The sequence below is a fragment of the Crotalus tigris genome, unplaced genomic scaffold, assembly GCF_016545835.1.
Source record: "Crotalus tigris isolate CLP2741 ecotype Arizona unplaced genomic scaffold, ASM1654583v1 scf7180000018436.2726382, whole genome shotgun sequence".
Taxonomy (NCBI): domain Eukaryota; kingdom Metazoa; phylum Chordata; class Lepidosauria; order Squamata; family Viperidae; genus Crotalus; species Crotalus tigris.
In genome coordinates this window covers 862,063-886,965 of record NW_024097002.1, presented here as the reverse complement: position 1 = coordinate 886,965, position 24,903 = coordinate 862,063, and the positions used below count along the sequence as shown (strand labels likewise).

Below are 24,903 nucleotides of genomic sequence, written 5' to 3'. Positions count from 1 at the left end.
CTTGGCTTTTGAGGCAATAGGCCCATAAGGCTAGAAGTGACAGCTGGCTTATTTTAGATTAACATCTGAAGAACTCTGAAGAACTCTGAAATGAGGGGAAAATGTTTTTAGGAAAACTAAACAGGACAATATGATAGAATAACAGTTTATTTTCAGACTGCAATTATCATCAGCCATCTTGGTAGCAATTAGAGCCATTGTTTTAAGATAATTAACATACTGAGGATACTTTTGGTGATGTGAGGGCATTACAAACAAAATAGCAAAGTATTGCCAGTCAATTTCTTAAAAAATAATAATTCTGAAACTAGACAACACACAAATAACTTCTTTGTGGCTGTTAATGAGGAAACAAATGTTGGACATCATCTACAGAATGATGTATGGACACAAATATGGGAAGGTGAATATAATAAACATTTTTTGTTAGAATTATCAAATCTTCCTTCAGATCAGGAATGTTTAAAAACAGCTCAAATTTTTCTGTTATCTGGCAAAATTCTAGGCTGTATACTAGATGCATTATATACAAAACTGCTATATACTAGATGCTATGCAAATATTCCTCAACTTACCACCATTTGTTTAGTGACCATTTGAAATTATAATGGCACTGGCAAAAAAAGTGACTTACTGTGTTTTCTCGAAAGTAAGACCTACCCCGAAAATAAGCCCTAGCTTTGGGGCAAGGCACACAGCTAAAAATCAAGCTAGGCTGGGGGGGTGGGAGGTGGAGCTGCCCCACACACCCCGAATCCATTTACCTTTGCAGCCAGGCCTCTCCTCACCGGCCCACTTCTTTTGCAGCATTCCCAGGCCTGCACTTGGCAGTCAGAGGCCTTTCCGGAAGGCCTGTGCAGCCGAGAACCAAGCTATGAATCCATAGCTCGGTTCTTGGCTGCAGTGGCCTTCTGGAAAGGCCTTTGACTACGAATTCTCAGCTGCAGAATGAAGCGGCTCCTTTGGCCACACAAGAAGTGGGCAGGCTGAGTGGGGCTGTTGGTGCTGGAGGTGAGTGGAAAAGACACCCCCCCCCAAAAAAAATAAGGCCCAGTGCCTCTTTTGGAGGCAAAAGAAATAAGACTGGGTCTTATTTTCGGGAAAACACAGCATGACTGGTTTTCACACTTACAACCGTTGCAACATCCCAATGGTCACAGGATCAATATTTGGGCACATGTTCATTTTTTATTTATTTATATTTACAGTATTTGTTAATGGACCCAATTGTGTGACTCTATATGCAAAATAATAGTGAAACAAAAATGACATAACAAACATGACATAAATTATATAATTCCAGTGAATGGCTGTAGTCAATAATTAAGTGGACCTGAATATTGTATAAAATAGGAAAATTTTAGCAGTCTTTCTGAAGATAAAGAGACAGTGCCATTTAGATTTTCAGAGGTGTAGGTTCCATACTATGCAGGGGTTTACCATATAGAAAGCCTGACATTTTCTCCACATCCAGGAACCTCACATAGAGGGACTATCAGAAATACTTTATTAATCAAATGTGCAGTGAGTTGACATACAAACTTTGGAATTTAATTAAACATGAAGTTTGAATCTGTTGAAAGTATCTAGACATAGCTTGATTATACTAAATCATAAAGGCCTTACTATCAACTTTGTTGATGCTAAAGCAACAGAGATCCATCCAATCAGATGGTACAATAGCTCCCATTCTGAGAAAAATACCAGAGCTGTGTTCTTTCTCTCCTAGGATAACATGAGGCAAATGCAAAGAAAATTATAAAAATTATAAAATAAAACTATAAATCCCAGATATTATTTTAATGCTACCTTCTTCAACCTGATATCATATACAGCTAAGCAAATGTGGAAACCAACAGTTACCTTTACAATTTAACACTCACCTTATTTTACATGATATTTCCAGCTAGAAGGGTCCAAATTAGCTCCCAAACCCTTCATAAAGATAATAATAATAATAATAATAATAATAATAATAATAATAATAATAATAATAATGGTTTACCCAGGGCAAAGAAATCAAAGCCTTACCAGAAGTAATTCAGAATGTAGAGGCAAACCAGGGGGAGTTGGCAGTGAAGGAATCTAGCAGAGATATACAACTGTTCTCATTTGGAAACCAGGCACCTCTACCTCAGGAAGAACAAAACCCTCTAACTAAAGAAATAAAAGAATTGAAACAAAGAATAACTGAGCATCTAGAACAGCACAAAAACAACAGAATAAGGCTACCTGCATTGAAGCTTGTTCCAAAGAAACAGCTAGCACAAGCATTAAAAGATGCAAATACTGCAATATCAAGTATAAGCACCAATTCATTGCAAGAAACAAACCAACTAATGTACAGCACAGCTGCAGTTATAACAGAATACCTGGGATGCAAAATCAACAAAGAAGAAAAACAAACAAACAGTGCACCAGAAAAATGGAAGGTTAGACTAGAAAATAAGATCAGCAAGTTAAGATCACATGCAAGCAAGCTAGAACAGATGAAAGAAAAGAAGCTGAAGAACAAGAAGACCAAAGAATACCTAATCAAGAAATACCACTTAGAAACAAGGAAGATCAAGGAAGCACTGGAAATAATAAAGCAACAAATAACAGCTATAGCCAGGAAAATCAGTAGATATGAAGCTCGAATTGCAAACTATAGGCAGAACCTCCAATTTCAATCCAATCAGAAACGTTTCTACCAATCCATCAATGGAGAAACTGCAAGGAATCAGTCAGTACCTGACAAGGAAGAAACAGTGCAGTTCTGGAAGCAGATATGGGATAACCCAAAGAAATACAACAAGGATGCGGCTTGGTTAAAAGAGGTGGATGCAAATAAAACAGAAGTTGAAATGAAAGAACTAGTAATAACAACAAAAATGGTAGAAAAAAGAGCAAAGAAAATCAAAAATTGGTCAGCACCAGGTGAAGATGAACTGCATGGGTTTTGGTTGAAACATCTAACTGTTATACACCCACTCATTGCCAAGCAGTTCAACAATATACTACAAGGAGGAGAAATTGAAAAGTGGCTAACAACTGGGAAAACCTACCTAATAATGAAAAATCCAGCAAAAGGGGCAACACCAGGTAACTACAGGCCAATTACCTGCTTACCAACAACTTTCAAATTACTAACTGGTGTAGTAGCTGATGCAGTGCAACAGCATCTAGTTGAAAACAATCTCTTTCCACCTGAGCAGAAAGGAAACCGCCCCAATAGCAGAGGAACAAAAGATCAACTCCTAATAGACAAAATGATCTTGGAAAACTGCAAGAGAAGGAAGACCAACCTGAATGTGGCATGGATTGACTACAAAAAGGCATTTGACTCTCTGCCACATGATTGGATAATAAAGTGCCTAGAAATAACAGGAGTCAGTAGAAACATCAGAAAATTTGTGCAAAGATCGATGGCACAATGGAAGACACAGTTGCAGATCAATGGTGAGAGGCTGGGAGAGGTTAATATCAAGAGAGGAATATTTCAAGGAGATTCATTATCACCATTACTATTTGTTATTGCACTGTTTCCTCTGTCAACAATACTGAATAACTCAGGACATGGCTATCAAACATCAAAAACATCTGCCAGACTATCCCACCTCCTTTATATGGATGATCTGAAGCTGTATGGAAAAACATCATCTGAAATAGAATCGCTGCTCAACACTGTCCGTATATATAGCCAAGATATTGTAATGGAGTTTGGCTTGGACAAATGTGCCACACTTACTATCAAACAAGGAAAAATAGTGAAAACTGAAGGAATCAAGATGCCCCACGAAAATAACATTAAGAGTCTGGATGAGGAAGAGTACTACAAATACTTGGGTATCCTTCAAGCTGACAACATCAAGCACACTGAAGTCAAGAAAAAGATTAGAGGTGAATACATCAAGAGAGTGAAGAAGATCTTAAAATCCAAACTCAATGGAGGAAATACCATAAAGGCAATCAACACCTGGGCAATCCCAGTCATTAGGTACACAGCTGGAATAGTGGACTGGACTCAAGCAGAACTAAAAGCAATGGATAGGCAGACCAGAAAAATAATGACAATGAATCATGCCCTTCATCCACGCAGTGACATTGATAGACTTTATCTACCAAGGCAAATAGGTGGGCGTGGAATGCTACAAGTACATCAGATGGTTGAAGAAGAAAAAATGGCTTTGGAAGAATATCTGAAGAACAATGATGAAGATGCACTGAAATTAGTATATCAGGAAGGCTTACTAACTACTGGAGAGACCAAACTGGCCTACAAGAAAGACCAAATGAAGAACAGAATAGAGGCATGGGAAGACAAAGCACTACATGGCCAATACATGAAAAAAATAGCTGGGAAAGCAGATAATAATAAAACCTGGCAATGGCTAAGAGCAGGAAAATTGAAGAAAGAGACCGAGGGACTAATTCTGGCTGCACAAGACCAAGCCTTAAGGACAAATGCATACAAAGTCAAAATTGAGAAGACAGCAACAGACAGTAAGTGCCGCCTATGCAAAGAAGCTGAAGAAACAGTGGACCACTTGGTAAGCTGTTGCAAGAAGATTGCACAAACTGATTACAAGCAGCGGCATGACAAAGTAGCAACAATGGTGCATTGGAAGATCTGCAAAAAATATCATTTGCCTGTAAGCAAAAACTGGTGGGATCATAAAATAGAGAAAGTCATAGAAAATGATAAAATTAAACTGCTCTGGGACTTCAGAATTCAAACAGACAAGCACCTGCAACATAACACCCCAGACTTAACAATTGTCGATAAGAAAGACAAAAAAGTCTGGATAGTGGACGTGGCAGTGCCTGGAGATAGCAGAATAGAAGAGAAAGAACTGGAGAAGATAACAAAATACAAAGACCTACAAATAGAAATAGAAAGACTGTGGCAAAAGCAAGCAAGGGTAGTACCAATAGTCATAGGCTCCTTGGGTGCAATCCCAAAACAACTGGAGCGCCACTTGAACACCATTGGCATTGACAAATTCGCTATTAGTCAATTGCAAAAGGCAGCCTTATTAGGAACTGCTTCCATCCTGCGACGATATCTGTAATACCATCAAACATCCACATCTGCCTATCCCAGGTCCTGGGTAAGGACTCGATAGGTAGACAAAATGCCAAATCCAGTCTGAACATCTGGCTGACTGTGCGATGATCGATAATAATAATAATAATAATAATAATTTGCCTGTAAGCAAAAATTGCCTGTAAGCAAAAACTGGTGGGATCATAAAATAGAGAAAGTCATAGAAAATGATAAAATTAAACTGCTCTGGGACTTCAGAATTCAAACAGACAAGCACCTGCAACATAACACCCCAGACTTAACAATTGTCGATAAGAAAGACAAAAAAGTCTGGATAGTGGACGTGGCAGTGCCTGGAGATAGCAGAATAGAAGAGAAAGAACTGGAGAAGATAACAAAATACAAAGACCTACAAATAGAAATAGAAAGACTGTGGCAAAAGCAAGCAAGGGTAGTACCAATAGTCATAGGCTCCTTGGGTGCAATCCCAAAACAACTGGAGCACCACTTGAACACCATTGGCATTGACAAATTCGCTATTAGTCAATTGCAAAAGGCGGCCTTACTAGGAACTGCTTCCATCCTGCGACGATATCTGTAATACCATCAAACATCCACATCTGCCTATCCCAGGTCCTGGGTAAGGACTCGATAGGTAGACAAAATGCCAAATCCAGTCTGAACATCTGGCTGACTGTGCGATGATCGATAATAATAATTAATAATAATAATAAAGATGATGATGATGGTGGTGATAGTAATAATAGTAATAATAATATTAATAAACAACCCTTTATTAAGGTTGTTCACACAGTCAGCCAGATATTTAACCTGGATTTGGCAATTTTGTCCCCTTATCAAATCCTTCCCAAGGATCTGGTATAGGCAAATGCTATTTAATAATATTAAAGATATCATTGCAGGATGTAAGCTGTTCTGTTGCCTTTTGCAATTGCCTGATGGTGATTTGTTACAGCTGATGGTGTTCAAATGCTGCAGCAGATGCCTACTACTAATTGTATATTTGCAGGTCTTTGTATTTAGTGATTTTGTCCAGATCTTTTTCCTCTACTCTACTCCACCATCCAGACTTTTTTGTCTTACTTGTCAACAATTGTTAAATCTGGAGTGTTGTATGGCAGATGTTTGAATTCTAAAGTTCACAGCATTTTTCATTTTCTATTACTTTATTATTTCTTGCTTGCAGGCAAATGGTACTTCTTGCAGATATCCAATGCACCATTGTTGCTACTTTCTCATCCTGTTGTTTGTAGTCAGTCTGTGCAATTTTCTTGCAGCAGCTAACCAGGTGAAGTCCATTGTTGCTTCAGCTTGTTTGCAGAAAGCATATCAGTGCTGTCTACTCAATTCTGACTTTGTATACATTTATTCTTTAGGATTGGTCTTGTGCAGCCAGAATGCACCCCATTATCTCTTTCTCTATCCTGGTCTTAGGCATTGCCACATGGCTTTGTCTTGCCATGTCTCTTTTCTATTCTTCATTTGGTCTTTTTTTATCTCTTTGGTATTCAGTAAGCCTTCACAGAGTACTAGCTTCAGTACATCTTCTTCACTATCTTTCAAATATTCTTCTATACTCATTTTTTTCTTCAATTGTTTGGTGTACTTGCAAAATTCCATGCCCACCTACGGTCCTTAGTAAACCTCACTGCATGGATGAAGGGCATGATTCCTTCTCATTGTTTTTATGGGCTTCCTAGAGCATGGGTCGGTGGGCCGTGAGATGTTTGCAACTGGGCTGTGGAAATGGCAAGCAAGCACACACATGTATGTGCATCCCCACTTGCACAAACAGTAGGTGAGCATGTGCACACATTCTTCATTTGCATGAGCAGTGGGCATCTGTGCATAGCACTCTTGCAAATGGAGCTGCGCATGCATGCACTTGCCAGCCACTCACATCCCCTCCCCCCGAGTCCTCAAAGCAGGAAAGGTTGGGGAATTCTTTCCTACAGGGTTTAGCACCTTTCTAGATGGATTCCCCAGGTGTTAAGTGCCTTGGTAGAATTTCTGGCACTATGTTTGGACTTTAAAATCTTCTTCACTTTTCTAATATATTCTTGATCTTGAGAGTATTTAATGTTGTAAGTCTGAAAGATGCCCAGGTATTTGTAGTGATCTTCTTCTACCAGACTCTTGATAGTATTTCCATAGGACATCTTGATTCCTTTATTTTTACTCTTTTTCCCATTGATGGTAAGGGTGGCAGATTTATTCAGTCCAAATCCATGGCAATATCTTGGCTGTTTATTTTGGACAGTGTTGAACTGCCATTCCATTTCAGCCATTCCTTTTTCCATACAGTTTCAGATTTATTATCTGTTCACAACAATATGAAGTTACAGCTGATTTTAGCTGGTGTTGGCCTTCATATGTATAGAGTTCTTCCCAACAACCTAGGACAGTGTAATGAATCAATGCATTATATGTGGGACCCAAGCAGGCCTTTTGCAAATGATAGATAGAAATTTTGTCAGTGTGCAGATTTTCTAAGTACAATCCAAGATTTCTTTTTGGGCATGATACTCAGTGTGCCAATATCCATTACAATCATCATGGCCAGTTGATGCCATAGTCTTTCAATTTCAATTTTCAGATCCTAAAACTTTGTAATCTCTGATTCTTTGTCTTCTGTTCTCTATTCCTGATGTTACCATATCCAATTTTCTGCACTTCCTTCTTTTCAATGATGGTTATATCTGATATGCTTTGAGCCAAGACTTTATCGATCTATATTCAAAAAATCCACAATATTTTAAACTGCTTCTTTTTTACTACTTTTTCAACTATATGTTACCACCAATTTTATATTACTAGTTCATGACAATTTGTGTAGATGCTCCAGTGAATAATTTTGGCGACTATGTTAATGTCATTACTTATAATCAGTATGTGGGATTTTCTGTTTCTTCTGCTTCTTTGCCCAATCTGCCCTTTGAATCATTTTTTTTTTTCATTTCTGGCCCAATTGCATTAGTTTGAATAGCTCCATTTCTTTTCTAATGTTCCAGTTGTAAACAATTGCCAGGTTTTATCTAGATCCACTTTCCCCTCGATCTGTTGTAGAACTTGATCATGTAATGATTTTTCTTGCCAGCATTTGGTTCATGTTTTTATTACATTATCTCAGTATTCACTTTTTAGTTTTTTAATGTTAATTAAATTTTAATGCTAATTAACTTTTTAATGTTCCAGTTGTAAGCCATTGCCAAAGTTTTATCTTTATCTACTTTTCTCTTGATCTCCCAATAATGATGATGATGATTTTACTGTGAGGACAGTAAAAAGCTCCTAAAAACTCTGAAAATAGCCCTGGAATGGCTAAACCTATTTGTCATGTCTTTCTGAACAAATGAAATTGGAAGAGTTTGAAGCCATTAAAAAGGAAAAGGGGCCAACTAGTTAGACTATTCATTTTGTATCCTCTTTAGTTGTTTTTGTCTTGGCTAATTTCCCTTCTGAAAGCTCATATAGAATAGGATAAACTAAAAAGAAAATCAAGAAACAGTACTGCTTCTAAGATACTTTCTTTAGGTTTATGTATATACCTGCATGTGTAAAAAGACACTTTGTTTTCATCAGCATAATAATTAAAATCTATTTAATTTGTTATATAGGCTAGCAGCATTTTTATTTTTCACAGATGCCCCTTGATTATATTAAGCAATTAATCCAGAAGTTTTAATTTCATTTCAATTAATGTTATTTTTCGTACAGTCAAACTGGACTGTTATCAGGTTGTCCTTGTTTTCATTAAAAGATCTTTGATGAGCATTGTGATACTACTCCAAAACAAAGGAAAAAGGGAGAAGTTAAGCATCAAGCATGATTGAAAATGTAAAGTTCTTATAAAATACATGCATATATATTCACTCCTCCTCCTCCACATAAAATAATATAATTTTGGTGATGCAGAAATCAAACTAGGAATGGGGAAATATTCAAGAAAGTATTTTAGTATCAAAATAGGAAACTAGAAATGTAACACAACAGCCAATTAGGTGGGTTGGATGTTGTGTTATTTTGCACCAAAGCTTGGGGGAAAAAGTATATTAAAAGAGTGGTAGAAATCAAACGCAGCCTTAAAAATTGATAAGTACAATCCAATTATTATTCCTTCTAAAGATGAGAAGAAAACCTGTCTTAGAGAAAAATATAATTTGATTTATAAACATGATAATTCAGCTCTTCTGAAATAACATGCCAAAATACGCTAAATTTTAGGACCATTTATTTATACATGGCATGGTATCAGAAGTTCAGTATGCTCTCCAAAGGGAAGCAAAAGCAATTGATATAAAACACATTTGTTAAACAACTACAAGAAGAGTATATAACCATACAGTAGAATGCTGTTTAGGCCACCTAAATCTTCCCCCCCCCCCAAAGTCAACATAAGAAAGTCAGCGGTTTACATGAGAAAAATAATGGACCTTTAAATTTCAGCTTTGCTTGATATTCATGAAGCATTGCAATATAGAACTCTGTGCATGTAAAAGAAAGACACGCTGCTCAGTTCTGAAAAAAATAAACACCATCAGTATTGTTAAAATTTCAAATTATTCTAATACTTGCATGTTATTCATGCCTGAATAAATAGTGAATACAGACTCCAAAACACAGTGGAAATCAGCCAGAACTATATGCACTTTCATAAAGTATAAAACAAATGCAAAATATATCTTTTCAATTTTAATTTATTTTATTTTGAATTTCACCTGTTGACCTGGTACATTTTAATGTGTTTAGAAGCTTAGAATTCGAATTTGAGGACCCAAATAGATCAGATGAAAAGTTCCATTTATGCAGCGTTTTGTTATACATTGTGTCCTGACCTTATAACCTAGATGACTGTTAATTTGGAATAATGTCAAATTTTGACAAGGCAACAGAATATTAGATTAGTTTGGCAATTTCAATTATTAATGATTGGTGTTCAGGTCTAATGTTTCCGTTTCAATGAGGGGCTTCTGTTTCAAAAATCCATCCTTACTTTTAACTAAAACATTTGTAGGATAGCAGTGAAGGTACAGTCGACCACATGCATTGTTTAACTATAATTGACTGTACTGTTTCATATGGACATCACTGACATTGTTTTAAATTCTCAAATTAAATAATAAAAGATTATACACAAGATACATTTCAGAAAATGCATTCAGGGAGCATCATCCAATCTATTTTTTCAAAAGACATTTGGAAAACAGTGATACTATAAGGACAAGAATCCAAACTTCTACTATATGTTAGGATTGTAAGCCCTCAAAATGGGACTGGGATAGCAAAATTCAGTAAAATAATAATGATAATGATATAATAATAATAATAATAATAATAATAATAATAATAATAATAATAATAATAATAATAATAATAATAATAATATACTACAAAACAGTTATTTAGGATTCTATAGAAGATTTTAAAAAGTTGTAAAACTTCTTAAAAAGTAATTTAGAGTTTATTATCCTAGATCACCAGGCTTGCCAATCTAATAATCAGAAGGCATAGGGGGGAGTAAAATCAAGGCATTTAATACATACATTATATATAATTAACATTAATAATTGATTCAGAAAACAATTTCATTTTTTTAAGAAATGCCATCTCTGCAACATTAAAAAGGGAAGCAGCTCAAACCAATATAGCTGCAATGGTGTAGATCAGACATGTCAAACACAAGGCCCGGGGGCAGGATGCGGCCCGCGAAGTGGTTTCATGTGGCCCATGAAGCCATCCTGGAAACAGTGAGGGAACTGCCCCTGCTGCCTTCACCCTGGCCCAGGCCACCTGGGAGCCAATGTATAATTAGCTCCACAAGACTGTCTGGAAACAGCAAGGAACCAGCCCCTGCTGCATCAGCCCCGCCCCCTGTGTGCATGCTGGTGAGGTGTCACCCTTTGTGAGGAATGAAGAAATGGAACATGCCTTGGCACTTGCCCTGGTCCCACCCCCTTCTGCTAGAGACCCTCAGATCTGTCCCACTCCTGCCCAGGCCCCCACAGGCACCCTTGACGCGAACGATGTAGAGCTGGCCATGCCCACCCAGTAGGCTACACCCAGCCTGGCCACACACCCCCCACCCCACCCCCGAGGGCAACCGCAATGCTGATGCGGCCCTCAATGAAATCTATCTGGTGTAGATAAACACAAAAATGACCAAGAACAAATGTCTCCAGATACATATGCCTATTCTCATGAAGATCAAACAAATTATCCCATGACTCAAATCCATACTGTGACTCTATTTCTCTTGGCATTCACTTCTATTAAAAAGATTGATAAGATAAGGCATGTCTTGCCCAACCACTATCTTCTTGATGCCAGCCATCACTATCTCTACCTTTGTGAAATGAGCCCATATATATATATACATTAATACAGACAAATATATTAATTCATCATCAAATGTCTCTAGTTTGTTGGGACAAACTCTAAAGCTATAAGTCAAGAACAAGATATATAGACTGCTGAATTGCTTCCATTTTATCTTGAAATAAATAATAAAAGCATATCTGTATAAGACTGCATTTATTAAAGGAGTAGAAAAAAGGCAGGTTTATTGTATTCTTACTCTCATTAAAGCTTTGAAACTAAGTAATTAAAAATCCTACTTATAATTACTTGGAAGAGAGCTCCATTGAACATGTTTTGTTCTTTTAAATAAATACCTTTGGGACTGACATTCAGGTTATCAAATAAGCAACTTCAAAGTGGTAGCAGAATAACCTGAAATGCTAAAGATGAATTACTCCACAAATTGATTCTTATTTGTAAACAATATCTGTAACTGTCCATAAGTAATGCAGACTAAATGATTTTGCCTCTTGGAACATAGATAAGAATTGCATCTAACTTTTATGTAAAATTATAATTCACTTCAAGCTATAGTATCATTTTCTTCCCTCCCTGCTTTTAAATTCCATGTAAACTTTCAAGGACACAATTTACTTTTCAAATTATATTACAAAGATGACTTAGTCAAGGTTTATACTGACCATGGAAGAGTATTATGCCTATACAGGTTTTGAAAATGATGTTGAAAAAGATACATATTAGTTCCACCAATCTATGAAATGCAAATTTCTCAGATTGCCACCACAGTAGTTTAATTATAAGAAATACAGTCTTCTAATTCAACCAGGAAGCAATTGCCCAACTATTTAGATGCCTATTTTATAGATTTGGGTAATTGCATTCAATACCATATATTATACTCAAAGATTTAATATAGCAACATCAAAAATGAACACTAGTGCCGTGGAATATATAATTAACATTTTATAGCATAAATGCTAGGTCCATATATGAAGAAGCAAGCAAGATATATTAATTGCTTACAAGAATATTGCCAACTATTATCACCATATATATTGTCACTATATTTTACTAAGCAATAATAATATCTTTCACATGCCAACCTCAAAGTTGAAGCCAAGAAAGAGTGTAGTCTGCAATCCCTTGCGGAGATCTGGAGAGTATACTAGGATTATTCCTTACAGCAAGTCATCTACCTCATTATAATAATATAAGAACATGTACCAGCAGGAGATTGTTTGTTCAGGGAAAAACAACTTTTCAAAATGAAACTTGAAATTAAAAAAAGCAAAATACAAACTTGCAACTTCATGCAGACAATCGGTGCTGCGTATCCAGAAGCACTGGAAATGTTGCATTAAATAATAAATAAATGTAACAAATTAACTGGCAAAGTGAAACCTCAGATGCTGATTCTGGAATATTTTCAGTTTAACCTTAAATAATCAAGATAATATTGTTATCTGTAGAAGACTAGAACTGTTAAGTCATATGATAAGCAGTTAATGGTATGCTTGAATAGCTTCAGTGTTCCAATGTACAATTGCTATCTCATGTGCTAATATCATTAAGTGCCATAGTATCAATACTGAACCACAATTGCTATTGTTCACATAATTGTGGCATCAATTAATGGAAGCTAAATCATGTAGATGGTAGTTTCAGAATACTTCAGTAGAACCTTCCCCCCCACCACCACCCCTGCTCCACATGCATCAGATATATATGGTTTGGCACATAGCTGTGTTAAAAAAATAAGTGTTCATTTATCTTATTCTTAATTAAGAGTTTGCCATAGAAGCCAAAAGACAACATCTAAGGCTTATTCATTGAAATTAGAGAGAAAGAGAGAGCACCAGTGGCCACAAATAATTTTGTCCAAGCCATATGGCCAACTCCTACTGAGGTATATATTTAACATGAGCTTGTACGTTTCCATGGATTTACCTATTCCATGGATTTTACCTATATCATGGAAACATTAAATCCCTCCCTTCAACATTACATATAATAGATTCCCAATCACTGACTTCAATTTCCACCCTACTTTGAGAGGAAAAGTCACATCATTTGGATAAATACACGATTAGATGTAGATTGCTCATATCATGCAGGACATCATTTCTGAGAGGAAGTGGAGTTCAGCTAAGCAGATGGGTCAAAATTATGTTTTCAAACATCTAAAAAAATTTACAGGCAATGGCAAACTTAGGCAAAAAAATAAATCCACACAATGGCAGTCTAATACTTAGTTCAAGCGTATATGACATGTCCACTTGCAGCATCATATCATGATTTGTCCATATGAATTGGTTTTCCTAAATTAATCCTCAGAAATTAATTTGGTATCACAGGTTATTCAATAAAAAGAATTTGCACACATGGTTGAAAACTACAAAGCGCTAAACAATTGAAGGAATCATAAATTGTGATCTAGGTACCATACTTTCCGGCATATAAGATGACTTTTGCAAGCATTAAAATTGGTGCCGAAGTCGGGGGTCGTCTTATACGCTGAGTCGTCTTATACGCCGGAAATAACGGTAGCGTTTCTGGCATATAAGACGACTTTCTAGGCATGCGACTTGGCGCCGAAGTCGGGGGTCATCTTATACGCCGGGTCGCCTTATACGCCGGAATATACGGTAACTGTATGAGCTATAGTTATATTTAAGAGCCGAGGTGGCACAGCAGTTAGGGTGCAGTACTGCAGGCCACTTTAGCTGACTGTGTTCAGCAGGTCAGCGGTTCAAATCTCACCGGCTCAAGGTTGACTCAGCCTTCCATCCTTCCGGGGTAGGTAAAATGAGGACCCAGATTGTTGGGGGCAATGTAATATATATATATATATATATATATATATATATATATATATATATATATATATATTGCTTACTGGTGTACACCGCTTAGAGAGTGCTTGCACTTAAAGTGGTATATAAGTCTCATAAATAAATAAATAAATTTTAACAGGGATATTCTATGGACAATATCTATTTAACAGAATGCTAAATTCCAGATTCTGTTTCTTTCTTAAAGGTTTTCTAGGCATGCCAATTCAATTTCTATCTTTACCTCCAGTTAAGGCCCATAATATGCAACCTATAATCTGCTATGCACTGAGGCTTATTGGATATTAGATTATGCCACTTTTCTCTTCCTGAAAAGAAGTTCGTGATGAAGATCGTCCCAACAAAAATTCCTTCTCATGAATCAGACTATCCAAGAGGTCCTCCTGCCGATAATTATGATAAACCTTCAAAAAGGCCAATATTGTAATTCCTAGCCAAGTCAGCCAGGCAGCCCAGAGGCCAAACTAGAAATAAAAAAGAGAAAGAGATGATGAGAATACTTTAAAAATATAAATATACACCTTTCCAAAAATTACACCCTCTAAATATGTTAACTCCTAGAATCTCCTAAATTATTCAAACTGCAGTCCCAAAATACCTGTAGATCACTTTATTGAGTAAAGTGAATCTAATACAATGTGTAAATCAGTACATTTTTCCAAAAAGCTTCAGCTAAATAATGTTGAAGATTTTCTCAGTTCACATATTCACAGCCTACAATTTATAAAATGGCTGAGTTAATACAATACATTAGGCTTAATTCAAACAAACAATATTAATGTGATATTTGACTCTATAGAAACTTTTTTTAAAAAAAAAATCTGTACAATCTGTAATTCTGTAACAAAAGTCCATTACAGTAAATGTATTTTCCAGACAATAGCAGCACATATCTTACATTATTAAAAGGAATCCAATCCATGTTGGCATTACATATTCAGCCTTTATATTTCTTAGTCTGGTCCTACGTTGTACTGCATCACAATCTTGCCTTTCCTAGAAATCTCAAGAATGTCATCTAAGAACCAATACACATACAGTATTCCTTGTAAGAGACTACGGATGCAAATAAATAGAAACTCATCTTCATGTTTCTTGAAAATTTATTCTTGCCATATTTATGTCTGGGTGTGCAGTTTCCAAATAAAAAAACCTATGCTGTCATCTTAGAGTGAGCTGAAATGTGCATTTCCATAATTTCATGACTACAGCATTCACAGAATCACAGAGCTGGAAAATTAATTAGAGATTATCAATTCCAATTCTTTGTTTAACATAGAGTTTGCAACTACAGCTACTGGATATCTGTGCAGGCTCTTCTTCAATATATCTAATGAAGTAGAGACCATCATCTTCCAAGTTCCACTGTTAAGTTGCTCATTGTTAGGAAGCTTCTCTCAATATTCAGCCAAAATTAGCTTCCTTACAATTTCTATCCACTGGTTCCAATTGTCTTCTCCAAAGTAATAAAGATCTAATGTGTTCCATCTTTTTCAAAGTTGACAGATGGTAACAACACCTATCCCTTAATTTTCTCTTCTGTATAATGTCCAACCATCTCTCCCAGAATTTGGTTTCTATCTTTTTTCCATATTTATTCATCTTTGGATATGCTCAAGCTCAGCTAGTTTATGTGAATGAACCATGTCAGATTACAGACAGAAATGTTGTTTTAGATGAAACACAGTGCTAGTCATCAAGTGCAGAGTGAAACAATGCTGAGTGTAACATTTGTAAACTGATTCTGGATAGCATTAAGTAAGGAGGATGCTATTTTAGTATGAAGAAGACATTTAGTGACATTTGAAGTCTCTTCAAGTTATGTGTCAGTTCTGTGAACAAAGAGGCTTAACTTACCTGTGTGATGGCAAACTGGTCATAGAATGATGAGTTTTCTAAATTCAGCTCAAGATCTATATCTTGTAATTCTTCACAGCTAAAAGGAGAAGGCATTTTGGATGAACAAGAAGGAAAGGAAACATAATTCAGTCGTTATAAATTATCTTTCATAGAATCCATCCTCTATATCACTAACTCGCTAAATCACTCTAACGTACACTCCTTCTCTCTCAAACACACATAGACACTCACTCACTAAGTACGACAACTGTCTTATTATCACACAATCTTGTGACTGTCTTTGAAACATATAAGCTTTTATATTACAATCTCTCTCAAGTGTTTTAATGAACCTGTCACAATAGTTTTATTGCAGACAAGAAATAATAGAGCAAAGGGTCAATATGTCAGTAAGACATTTTCCAACATTTTGCCAATGGTTCCCATTCTGACCAATTTCCTGAAGACAAGCTGATGAAGGTTACAGCTGAATTGGTATCATCTCAAACTGCATTCTTACTTTGCCAGGACTTCTCCTTGTATGTCCTTTAGAAAGGACATGCATATTATTTCACTGGCCACATACTACATAACACAGAAGCTTTACCTCAACCCTCCAATATTCTCCACCTTAAAAAAATGGAAAATAGCTAATTTTTGTAAGGGCCCAGGATTTCTAAGCATGTACAATTTAAAACCCATACAAGTCTTGTTTCCAAGAATATAATTATATCATCTTTATATGTACTGCATCAACAAAAAAATCAACAAAAATGGTCTCCAAGTTCTAAACTTAAAATCCATATACAAGTACTATATCTCTCCAATTATCCCACCCATATGAAAATGCCTTCTTTGGCATCACACCAGTGACTTTCAGCCACAATGAAAAAAAGCTATTGATCTTCAGAAGACAATAATATTTGCATGTTTTATTTCCAATATTCCTAACAAAATTCAATCAAAAATAAAATCTGCATATAGATGGTCTTCTGTTTTCATTTTTAATAAATATTTTTACTTGGTAAATCACAGGGTTTGAGATTCCTGTAGGCATCTTCTCTCTTTCTTATCTTTCTAATCCTATCAATTACCTTGGAGGCTTATCCAAATATTTGATTAGCTGGTTGGATTTTTTTTTTAAAGGGAAAAAAAACCCTGAGAGAATATTTTAGCCAAATATTCAAATAATCATGGCAGTCCTAAATAAAACATTCACTGATGGCATATACAACATATGGCAAAATAAAATGTAAAATCAGTGGTTTAATAATGAATGTAGATTATAAGACATGAAAATTCACTGTCTTAATGCTCTACATACTTACACAAGATTTCTATTAAATCACGCACAGTCATTTAATCATTTTATAGTTTTTTCCAAATAATCCCAGCGTGATTGACTGCATTTATTTAATATGAATATATTTAATGCGCAGTATGGAATTTTACACATATCTGATTGCGCTAGAAATCCCCTGAGACCAATTCAGTTGTGTAAAGAACTGAATACATTTAACTTAACTCAGTGCAGTCCAGTGAATATTTTTGTTCACCATAAGGCTGTATTCATCTCCCAAATTCTTATATTCATTTTGAGATTTCAGAAGAAACTAGTGAATCTCAACTACATATAATTTGCAGTGTTCTAAATATGGCAACTAAAACTTTACTGGACCTTAAGAATATGATGACAGAGGCGAAATCTCTTATGTAACCAGTCTTGCTTTAATAAACTTCAAAATTATGAAGTTCCTTATTTGTTTTCCTTGTTTTGTTATCTGCATATTATGTGCTATTGTCCATTTCTCCACACCAATGTATCATCTTCAATACTCACCTATTTGGCATGCTTCCCTTCTCAGTAATAGCTTCACACCACATGTTAAATCCAACAGTCACGATAGTGCTGGCAATAAAGATGACAAAAACCACGAAGGCGCTAATCAGAAGATTCAGGAAAGCATAAAAGAAAGAGCTGCAATGAAAATTGGAGATTGGGGAGAAGAGTAAGAAAAACACATCTCATCAATAACACAACAATATCTCTGAACCACATGCAGTGCTGGAATCAAATCAAAGGAAAGGAATCTAATCCATATCTAGCTCCACATTTCCCTACAGGTCTACTTCCTTCTGATTCTCTAAACTTTCTCTGGTTTGAGTCATTTTTCTAACTTGGCAGAGTAGCCAAGTAATACAAGATATCTTTCTCCTCAGGATGGAATACAACACACAAAATCAACAGTGAATTTTTCACATTCTCTTTTGAATGCCCACCTGAGAAGCTATTTTTTTTCCTGATCCCATTTGATTCTTCAGACTTTGATTTTCCCAGGCTCTTATGGGCTCTGCCCACTATTTAGATTTACAGATTAGAGTCAGGTTTTCCTTTCAGTCTTTCCTGTCTGAACCTTTTGGAATGGGATTTCTTCCCTATCTCTACCATAATGAAGGTAATCTAGTTAAGATTGATCTATGCAAGCAGCAGCATTGACTCTAGAACAGTGGTGGCGAACCTACGGCACGTGTGCCAAAGGCAGCACCCAGAGCCCTCTCTGTGGGCACACGTGCCATCGCCCCAGCCCCGCCTCCCCCGTGGCCCCCTCCTCACCAGCAGCCCCCCCAGAGGAGAGTCGCCTCCAAGCGTGACCCGCGCGGAGCAGCGCAGCCAAGGACATGGCAGCCAGGCAGCGCGGATAAGACTCCACCCTCATACTCCATTGCATGCAATTGATGCTGCGGGGCATGGGTGGAGGGCGTGGCCACCATGGCACTGCTGGGCCGCCTGGGCAATCTATGGAGGTGGTGATTGGTCCTGGGGGCGGGTGGGGGGGCGGGGCGGGTCAGGGATCAGGGTGGGGGGGCGTTTTTTGGGCACTCGATCTCTAAAAGGTTCGCCATCACTACTCCAAAACCTCACATGATAAATCCTATTTTTGGTTGCAGTAGGTAGAAGATGACATTTTTAATTATTTCTCTCATAAAGAAGGGTAACAATTACATGTACATACATGAAAGATTCTATCCAGATAGTTCTAATCGTTTGGCAAGCCGTAATGAACAATTTAAAAGACCAGCAGAAAATAAAACTTAAAAAAAAGTATGAGCAAATAGAAAAGTCTGGCACTCAAAAGTAACTATGAATATTATTTTGCAAACATTACTGCCTGAATGCAATAACCAAAAACTTAACGTTTCTGATCAGCTGCATTACTTTGTATAAATCAATAGACTGAGAAAATTTCTGAAATTGATTTAAAAATCTGAATATGTTCACATGATGACAACTGGCTTTTAATATATGCTGGTGCTATACTGTTTAAATGAAATGCCATACATATTCTCCTGAATGTAATTTGGACCTCATAGTATACTAGATAGGTCTCTCCAGGAATCACTTCCACAGAGGATACAGAGAACTCTGAAAAGTAATTTTCTTATGAAAATATTGTAGGGGAATCCTAAGTCCTTAAGGGAAACATCTTTGGACTTACAATTCCTCCTTGGGATATGTAGAGTCCCCCTCTGAATCTAAATAAAAAAGTGAGTCTTTTTAACCTTCTGCTTATAGGATTGAAAAGTAGAACTTCTTATGAGCAGAAACACTGCCTAAACTTTTCTGATTGGCTGCAGTCAATCTCAAATGATGTTCTGATGTTAAGTTTCAGAGATTTTAGGAACCACATTCATTGCTGGTATAATGTATGCTGATCTATCCTTTGGGGAGGAATATTATTTCTAGGCTGTGCAGTGCTTCAGATATGAGAATGGTGTTTTGAAGTCTAAAGGAGATTTTATGAAAGCTCTTGTAGTCAGCTATGTAAATTACAGTAGATAATTATAAATGCAGAATTGTTTGTAACAATTGAAAAAAATCACCCTAGCTGCAGGATTTTGCTGTTTTAGAATGAATATGCATCACAAAATATGCAGGATACATAGAAAAATGCAGTTGATTTAATGAGTTGCAGACATTTTGGAACCGATATGAATCATTGCAGCACTCTGAATGTGTCTGATACTCAGATGCAGCAGATCCCAGGATAATTATTTAGATAGCCTGATATTCTATTTTATGTTTATGACATCTGGTAAACCAAACTCTTCCTTTCCCCTTTCTTTCATCAAGTCATACTGAAACGGTTTTAAATAACTTCATAGTATATATCAGCAAATGCTAGAGAAACACATCTCCAGAGATCAAAAGTATTTGTTACACAAATGTGGCTTGGGTTGCTTAGCTGAACATGACAGTTTAGCCCACACTAAAATAATACACATTGCCTGTTTTAGCTTCTGCTCATCCTTCTGCTTTGAGTTAATCTGGATGCTAATTTTAAGAAAATGAAACTATCTCCAAGTCACATTTCCTCTTTAAAAATATTCATTTCTTTCTTATTCTTTACAAGGTTTGAGAAATTCCATAATGCAACTTAACACAATTTTTATATCAGATGAAATTTTCATGCCTGAGACATGAGATTTTCTTCTATTTATCAAATGTTAGCTTGATACTGCATTTTAGGGTATACATAAAATGCTTTCTACTTGGAATGGAAAAGATATGTAAAGACAAGACTCATAGGTGACTTGCAAAATAATGGTCTAAAATTCTGGTAAAAAGAAGTATATGAAACACATATATACTTCTCAGAACTAGAATATTTGGGAGAGTAAAGAGCCATACCATTATGGAGCATTCACATCTTTAGAGATTAGAGCTGAAAACAGCTCATCAGTGGTAAGATAAAAGCTAGACCAAATGGAGGAAACATTTGCACTGAAGTAGGTCTTCAATAGCTGTCACATAAAATTACAATAATGAACTATGCACAAAGCACATTGAAAAATCTGCCTGGAATCACGCCTACTTTTCCACTGAATAGACAATGCCAACATAAATTTTCTAAATGGTCTAACTGACTTTTACAGCAATATGATATGATGGGATTAATTCAGTACAATGGAAACTTTTAGGAAAAATTTGAAAATATTAACCAAAATCTTGTCTCTCCAATTCTATTAGATTACAATTTCCAGCATCTCATTCATCTAATACAGGGGTGTCAAACTGACGGCCCATAGGCCGGACACATCACGTGGAAGCTGCGCCCACCCCATTGCCGGCAATGGCAAAACTGTCCCGATACATTGCACGACGTCACGTGACATTGCAAGTTTGACATGTCTGATCTAATACATCCATAGGGCACCCACTGGGGAATGAAAAGTCTAACTAGAATTAATCACTTATCATTAATCATGCCAATATTTTTTATTTGTTTAGTTTTTTGGTATGTATGTATTCTTTTATTGGTTTTACAGGTAATCTTCACTGAACAATCAGCAACTCTTTGAAGTCAAGGTGGGGCTGAACAAGGCAAATTTATGACTATTCCTCGTAGCTGTGCCTGTCTCAGCAATCACATGATGTGATTCAGGTAATTGACAATTGGCTCACAATTACTATGTCCTGTAATCATTTGTGAACTTCACTACCAACAGCTGAGAAGCAAAGTCAATGGGGAAGCCATCAGGAGTTCACAAATGGCAATCATATGACTGAGGGACACTATAACCACATGGGATTCACCTAACGTCATCTGGAACTGCCACCATTGACGTCATGCTTTATGACTATGTTGCTTAGCAATACAATTACCAGCCCCAATTAAATGAAGCCTCTATCTATACATTGATTTGAATGCTATATATATATATATATATATATATATATATATATATATATATATATATATATATATATATATATTTAAATAGCTTTTAGATGTTTTATCCATCTCTTTGGATGACCTTGCCTGCTATATTAGGTCATCATCTTGTTCAGCCATACTTGAAAATAAATCTCATTAATCAAAAAACTTGGTCAAGTTACACAGTTGTACAACAATTAAGCAATGAGTATATCCTTTCCATCAGGATATTCTCCAGACTGAATTTACCATAGCCGGCTGTGAAAATCTGGAAGGCCAGTAAACAACAGCTGAGAGATACAGAAAAAAATATGATGCCATCAAGTAGTTGGCTGGATTTATGAAGTCCCAAAATGGTAGGCCTATCCCAGTTGTCTGGTTTACACCTCTCACAGACAGTATTCTAAATGACAGGGTTGTTCAATATTATGGAAGGTAGTGTCCATTGCAGTTGGAGAGCTCCAGATTACAGAATCTTCCCATCCCAGATTAGTCATTGTTTATTTAACCATAGTCTGGTTACCCCAACTTCATTGTGAGATAACAAGGGTGGCTAACCTCTGGAGCAATGTGTTGTAGGAACCAAGCCAGCCAGAGCACAATGGAAATCCCCCTCCTCAGGGAAACCAACTTTTGAAAAACCCCATTTGGTTCCCTGGAGCTCCAGGCATTGCATCTACGGGCCCCCGAGAGCAGCCTATCTCCGGGGAGATCTTCCCCCTTTCTTCTTCTCCTCCCCCGACCTCTCAATAAACAGCACCCCCTTCGCTTCGGTTCCCGGCCCAGGTGGAGGCAAGACCAGCACTTACTCCTCGTGGCCTTTGCAAAGGAAAAAGAGGGTCCTCCACGCCTGCACTGCGGCGAGAAGAAGGGAGAGAAGGCCGGCGAAGAGGCTGAAGCGGCAGGCGGACTCGGGTCCCCACTCCTGAACGGTGAAGCGCTGCCGCTCGGCCGTCAGGTTGGCGTTGAGCCACATGCCCTCGGTGAAGAGCAGGCAGCGGCCGTGGAAGTCGTTGCTGTTCTCCGATAGCGGCACCACCACGATGAAGCTGAAAAGAAAGGCGAGAAAGTAGCAGATGCATTGCGCGAAGAGGAAATTGCTCAGCGCCATGATCGCCCGCCTGCCGCAGACCGAACCGCCGGCAGCCCAGAAACAAGGAGCCAGCCCGAGGATGCGCAATGAGAAGCGCGCCTACGCCTTTTCCCGCAACTGCCCTCCCAACCCCCGCGCCTCTGAGGGGAGGGGAGGGGAGGAGAGCGGCACCTGCCAAATCTGGTTATAGTGAGGTTTCTCCAGGGTGTCATTCTCACTGACAGACGTTTTAGCTCTTGCCTAAATAGGGCTAGGGACTAACCTCGGGCCTTCAACATGAGTTGTCTGGCCTTGAGACCAAAATAATAATAATTTAAACAATCAGTTTTACCTACCAAATACTATTTGGTTAAAAAAAAACAATCAAACGTCCTCTCCGATATTTTGAAAGTATAAAGGTACTGAAATCTAATTTGTAAACATCAATTAATGTATATATAAGCTCAACTGAATTTCATGATTCTTTTGCTTGATACAGAGACTAACTCATTCATTTGTACAAATATCTTGTCCATGGATCATTAGATAAATAGTTAGCTCTTGCTATTATATGCATCTTGACAAACTAGACTGTGATCCATGAAACCAGCACTAGCTAATATTGTCTGATCTAGAAAACGAAGCAGGGTCAGCCCTGTTTAGTGTTGGATGGAATCCACCCTTGAAAATCCTGATGTGTAGACTAGGAAAATGATATTAAGGTGAAGATAGCCATTGCAAATGATTTCTGTATTATGCCAAGAAAACTGTGTGGATGTGTCCCTGTAAGTTACCAGGGACTTTAATATGCCCCAGAAGTTTTTATCTTGCTGCAAGAAATGTACACAGCCGCCTCTCTAACTCCTAAGTAGCCGTGCTTCAAGTTGAAATATTAATAATTGGGTGGGGAACATTTAATCATATAGAAATTATGGGTACTACAAGGTACTACATTTTTCAGTAGTAGTGCTTTTCTCAGGTCATTTATTTATTTACACAGGAGGATAATACTTTACAGTATGAACCTGTGCTTTCAGATTAAAAGGGATTCCTTTAATTTTGAGTTACACCCCATATGATATAAAAGTATACAGGAACCCCAGTTCTCATATTGGCAGTGTGGGGGGGTGTAGTGCATTATGAGACATAATTGGTCCAACTTGGTCCAATTGCTTCAAAGTGTTTTCTGCAATTGATCAGTAATAAGATTCTTGTGGAGTGCATTGATTTTCCCCAAGGGACCATCTCTCGCCATATGCTTCTACTGACTTTGCTCTCCTTTTATAAGGCAGTAAAGACTTAGTAGTGTACTTAGACCTGGGGCCTCGAGTATGTGAGAGACCCTATCTCTTGGGTATTTGATTTGATACCTTCTTCAACTGCTATTTACTTTATTTTTTCTATTGTTACTCTATTGTTTTAAGTTTATTTTTATTTTGTTTGCTACCCAGAGTCATCTGTTAAGATGGGTAGCCATACAAATTGATTGAATAAATAGATTTCCCTTCCACGTAAAAAGTTGTAGACAAATATACCAGAATACTAAATGAACTTACGATATGTACATTGTATGCACAATGCATATAAGCTTTGAGAGGAAGTATGTAAATGGAAATATTTGCATGTGTGTGCATACACACATACCATATCTTTGATGCACAATACAGCTTATTTCATTCAAGATTCAGCATGTTATATTTTGTGTTTATTCCAACAAGGAGAGAAAGAAAAAACAGCCTAATGCCAGGATCTAATGATTCCAGTGCATTTTAAAAGCAATTGGCTACTCTTGGCAAGTTTTGTCATAATAATCACGGCTATATAACTTTATGTTGTACAGGATCAAATATGTAAATAGCATTCATCAGCACCAAGAACTCCCCCATTCTGATTGCATCCAGTGCACTTGCTTATATGAATGCCGCTGTCCATGGTTCTGACCTTCACATTGCCCTACAGTACTGTCGAAATTAAAACTGTAATTCTGGCCATGTTCCCCATGAAGCATGGGGACTGACTACAAAAGTGCATATAATCAAGGTCATGGTTTTCCCA

The 24,903-nt window shown here is 37.0% G+C and overlaps 1 protein-coding gene across 2 annotated transcripts; it reads right to left on the bottom strand.

The window, feature by feature from the left end:
• TMEM179 (transmembrane protein 179) lies at window positions 1–23,079 on the bottom strand. Of its 2 annotated transcripts, XR_005557807.1 has the most exons (5): window positions 22,586–23,079; window positions 17,900–18,037; window positions 16,078–16,156; window positions 14,444–14,684; window positions 1–85 (listed from the first exon to the last, which is right to left on the bottom strand). XR_005557807.1 is itself a non-coding variant. In XM_039352540.1 (4 exons), exons 1-4 carry the CDS (start codon window positions 22,885–22,887, stop codon window positions 14,505–14,507), a joined length of 699 nt encoding a protein of 232 aa, XP_039208474.1. In that variant the 5' UTR covers window positions 22,888–23,077; the 3' UTR covers window positions 14,265–14,504. The 2 variants fall into 2 exon arrangements, 1 of the variants encoding a protein (XP_039208474.1); XM_039352540.1 differs by lacking the exon at window positions 1–85 and having other exon boundaries at window positions 14,265–14,684; window positions 22,586–23,077.
• Between the last annotated feature and the right edge of the window lie 1,824 nt (window positions 23,080–24,903).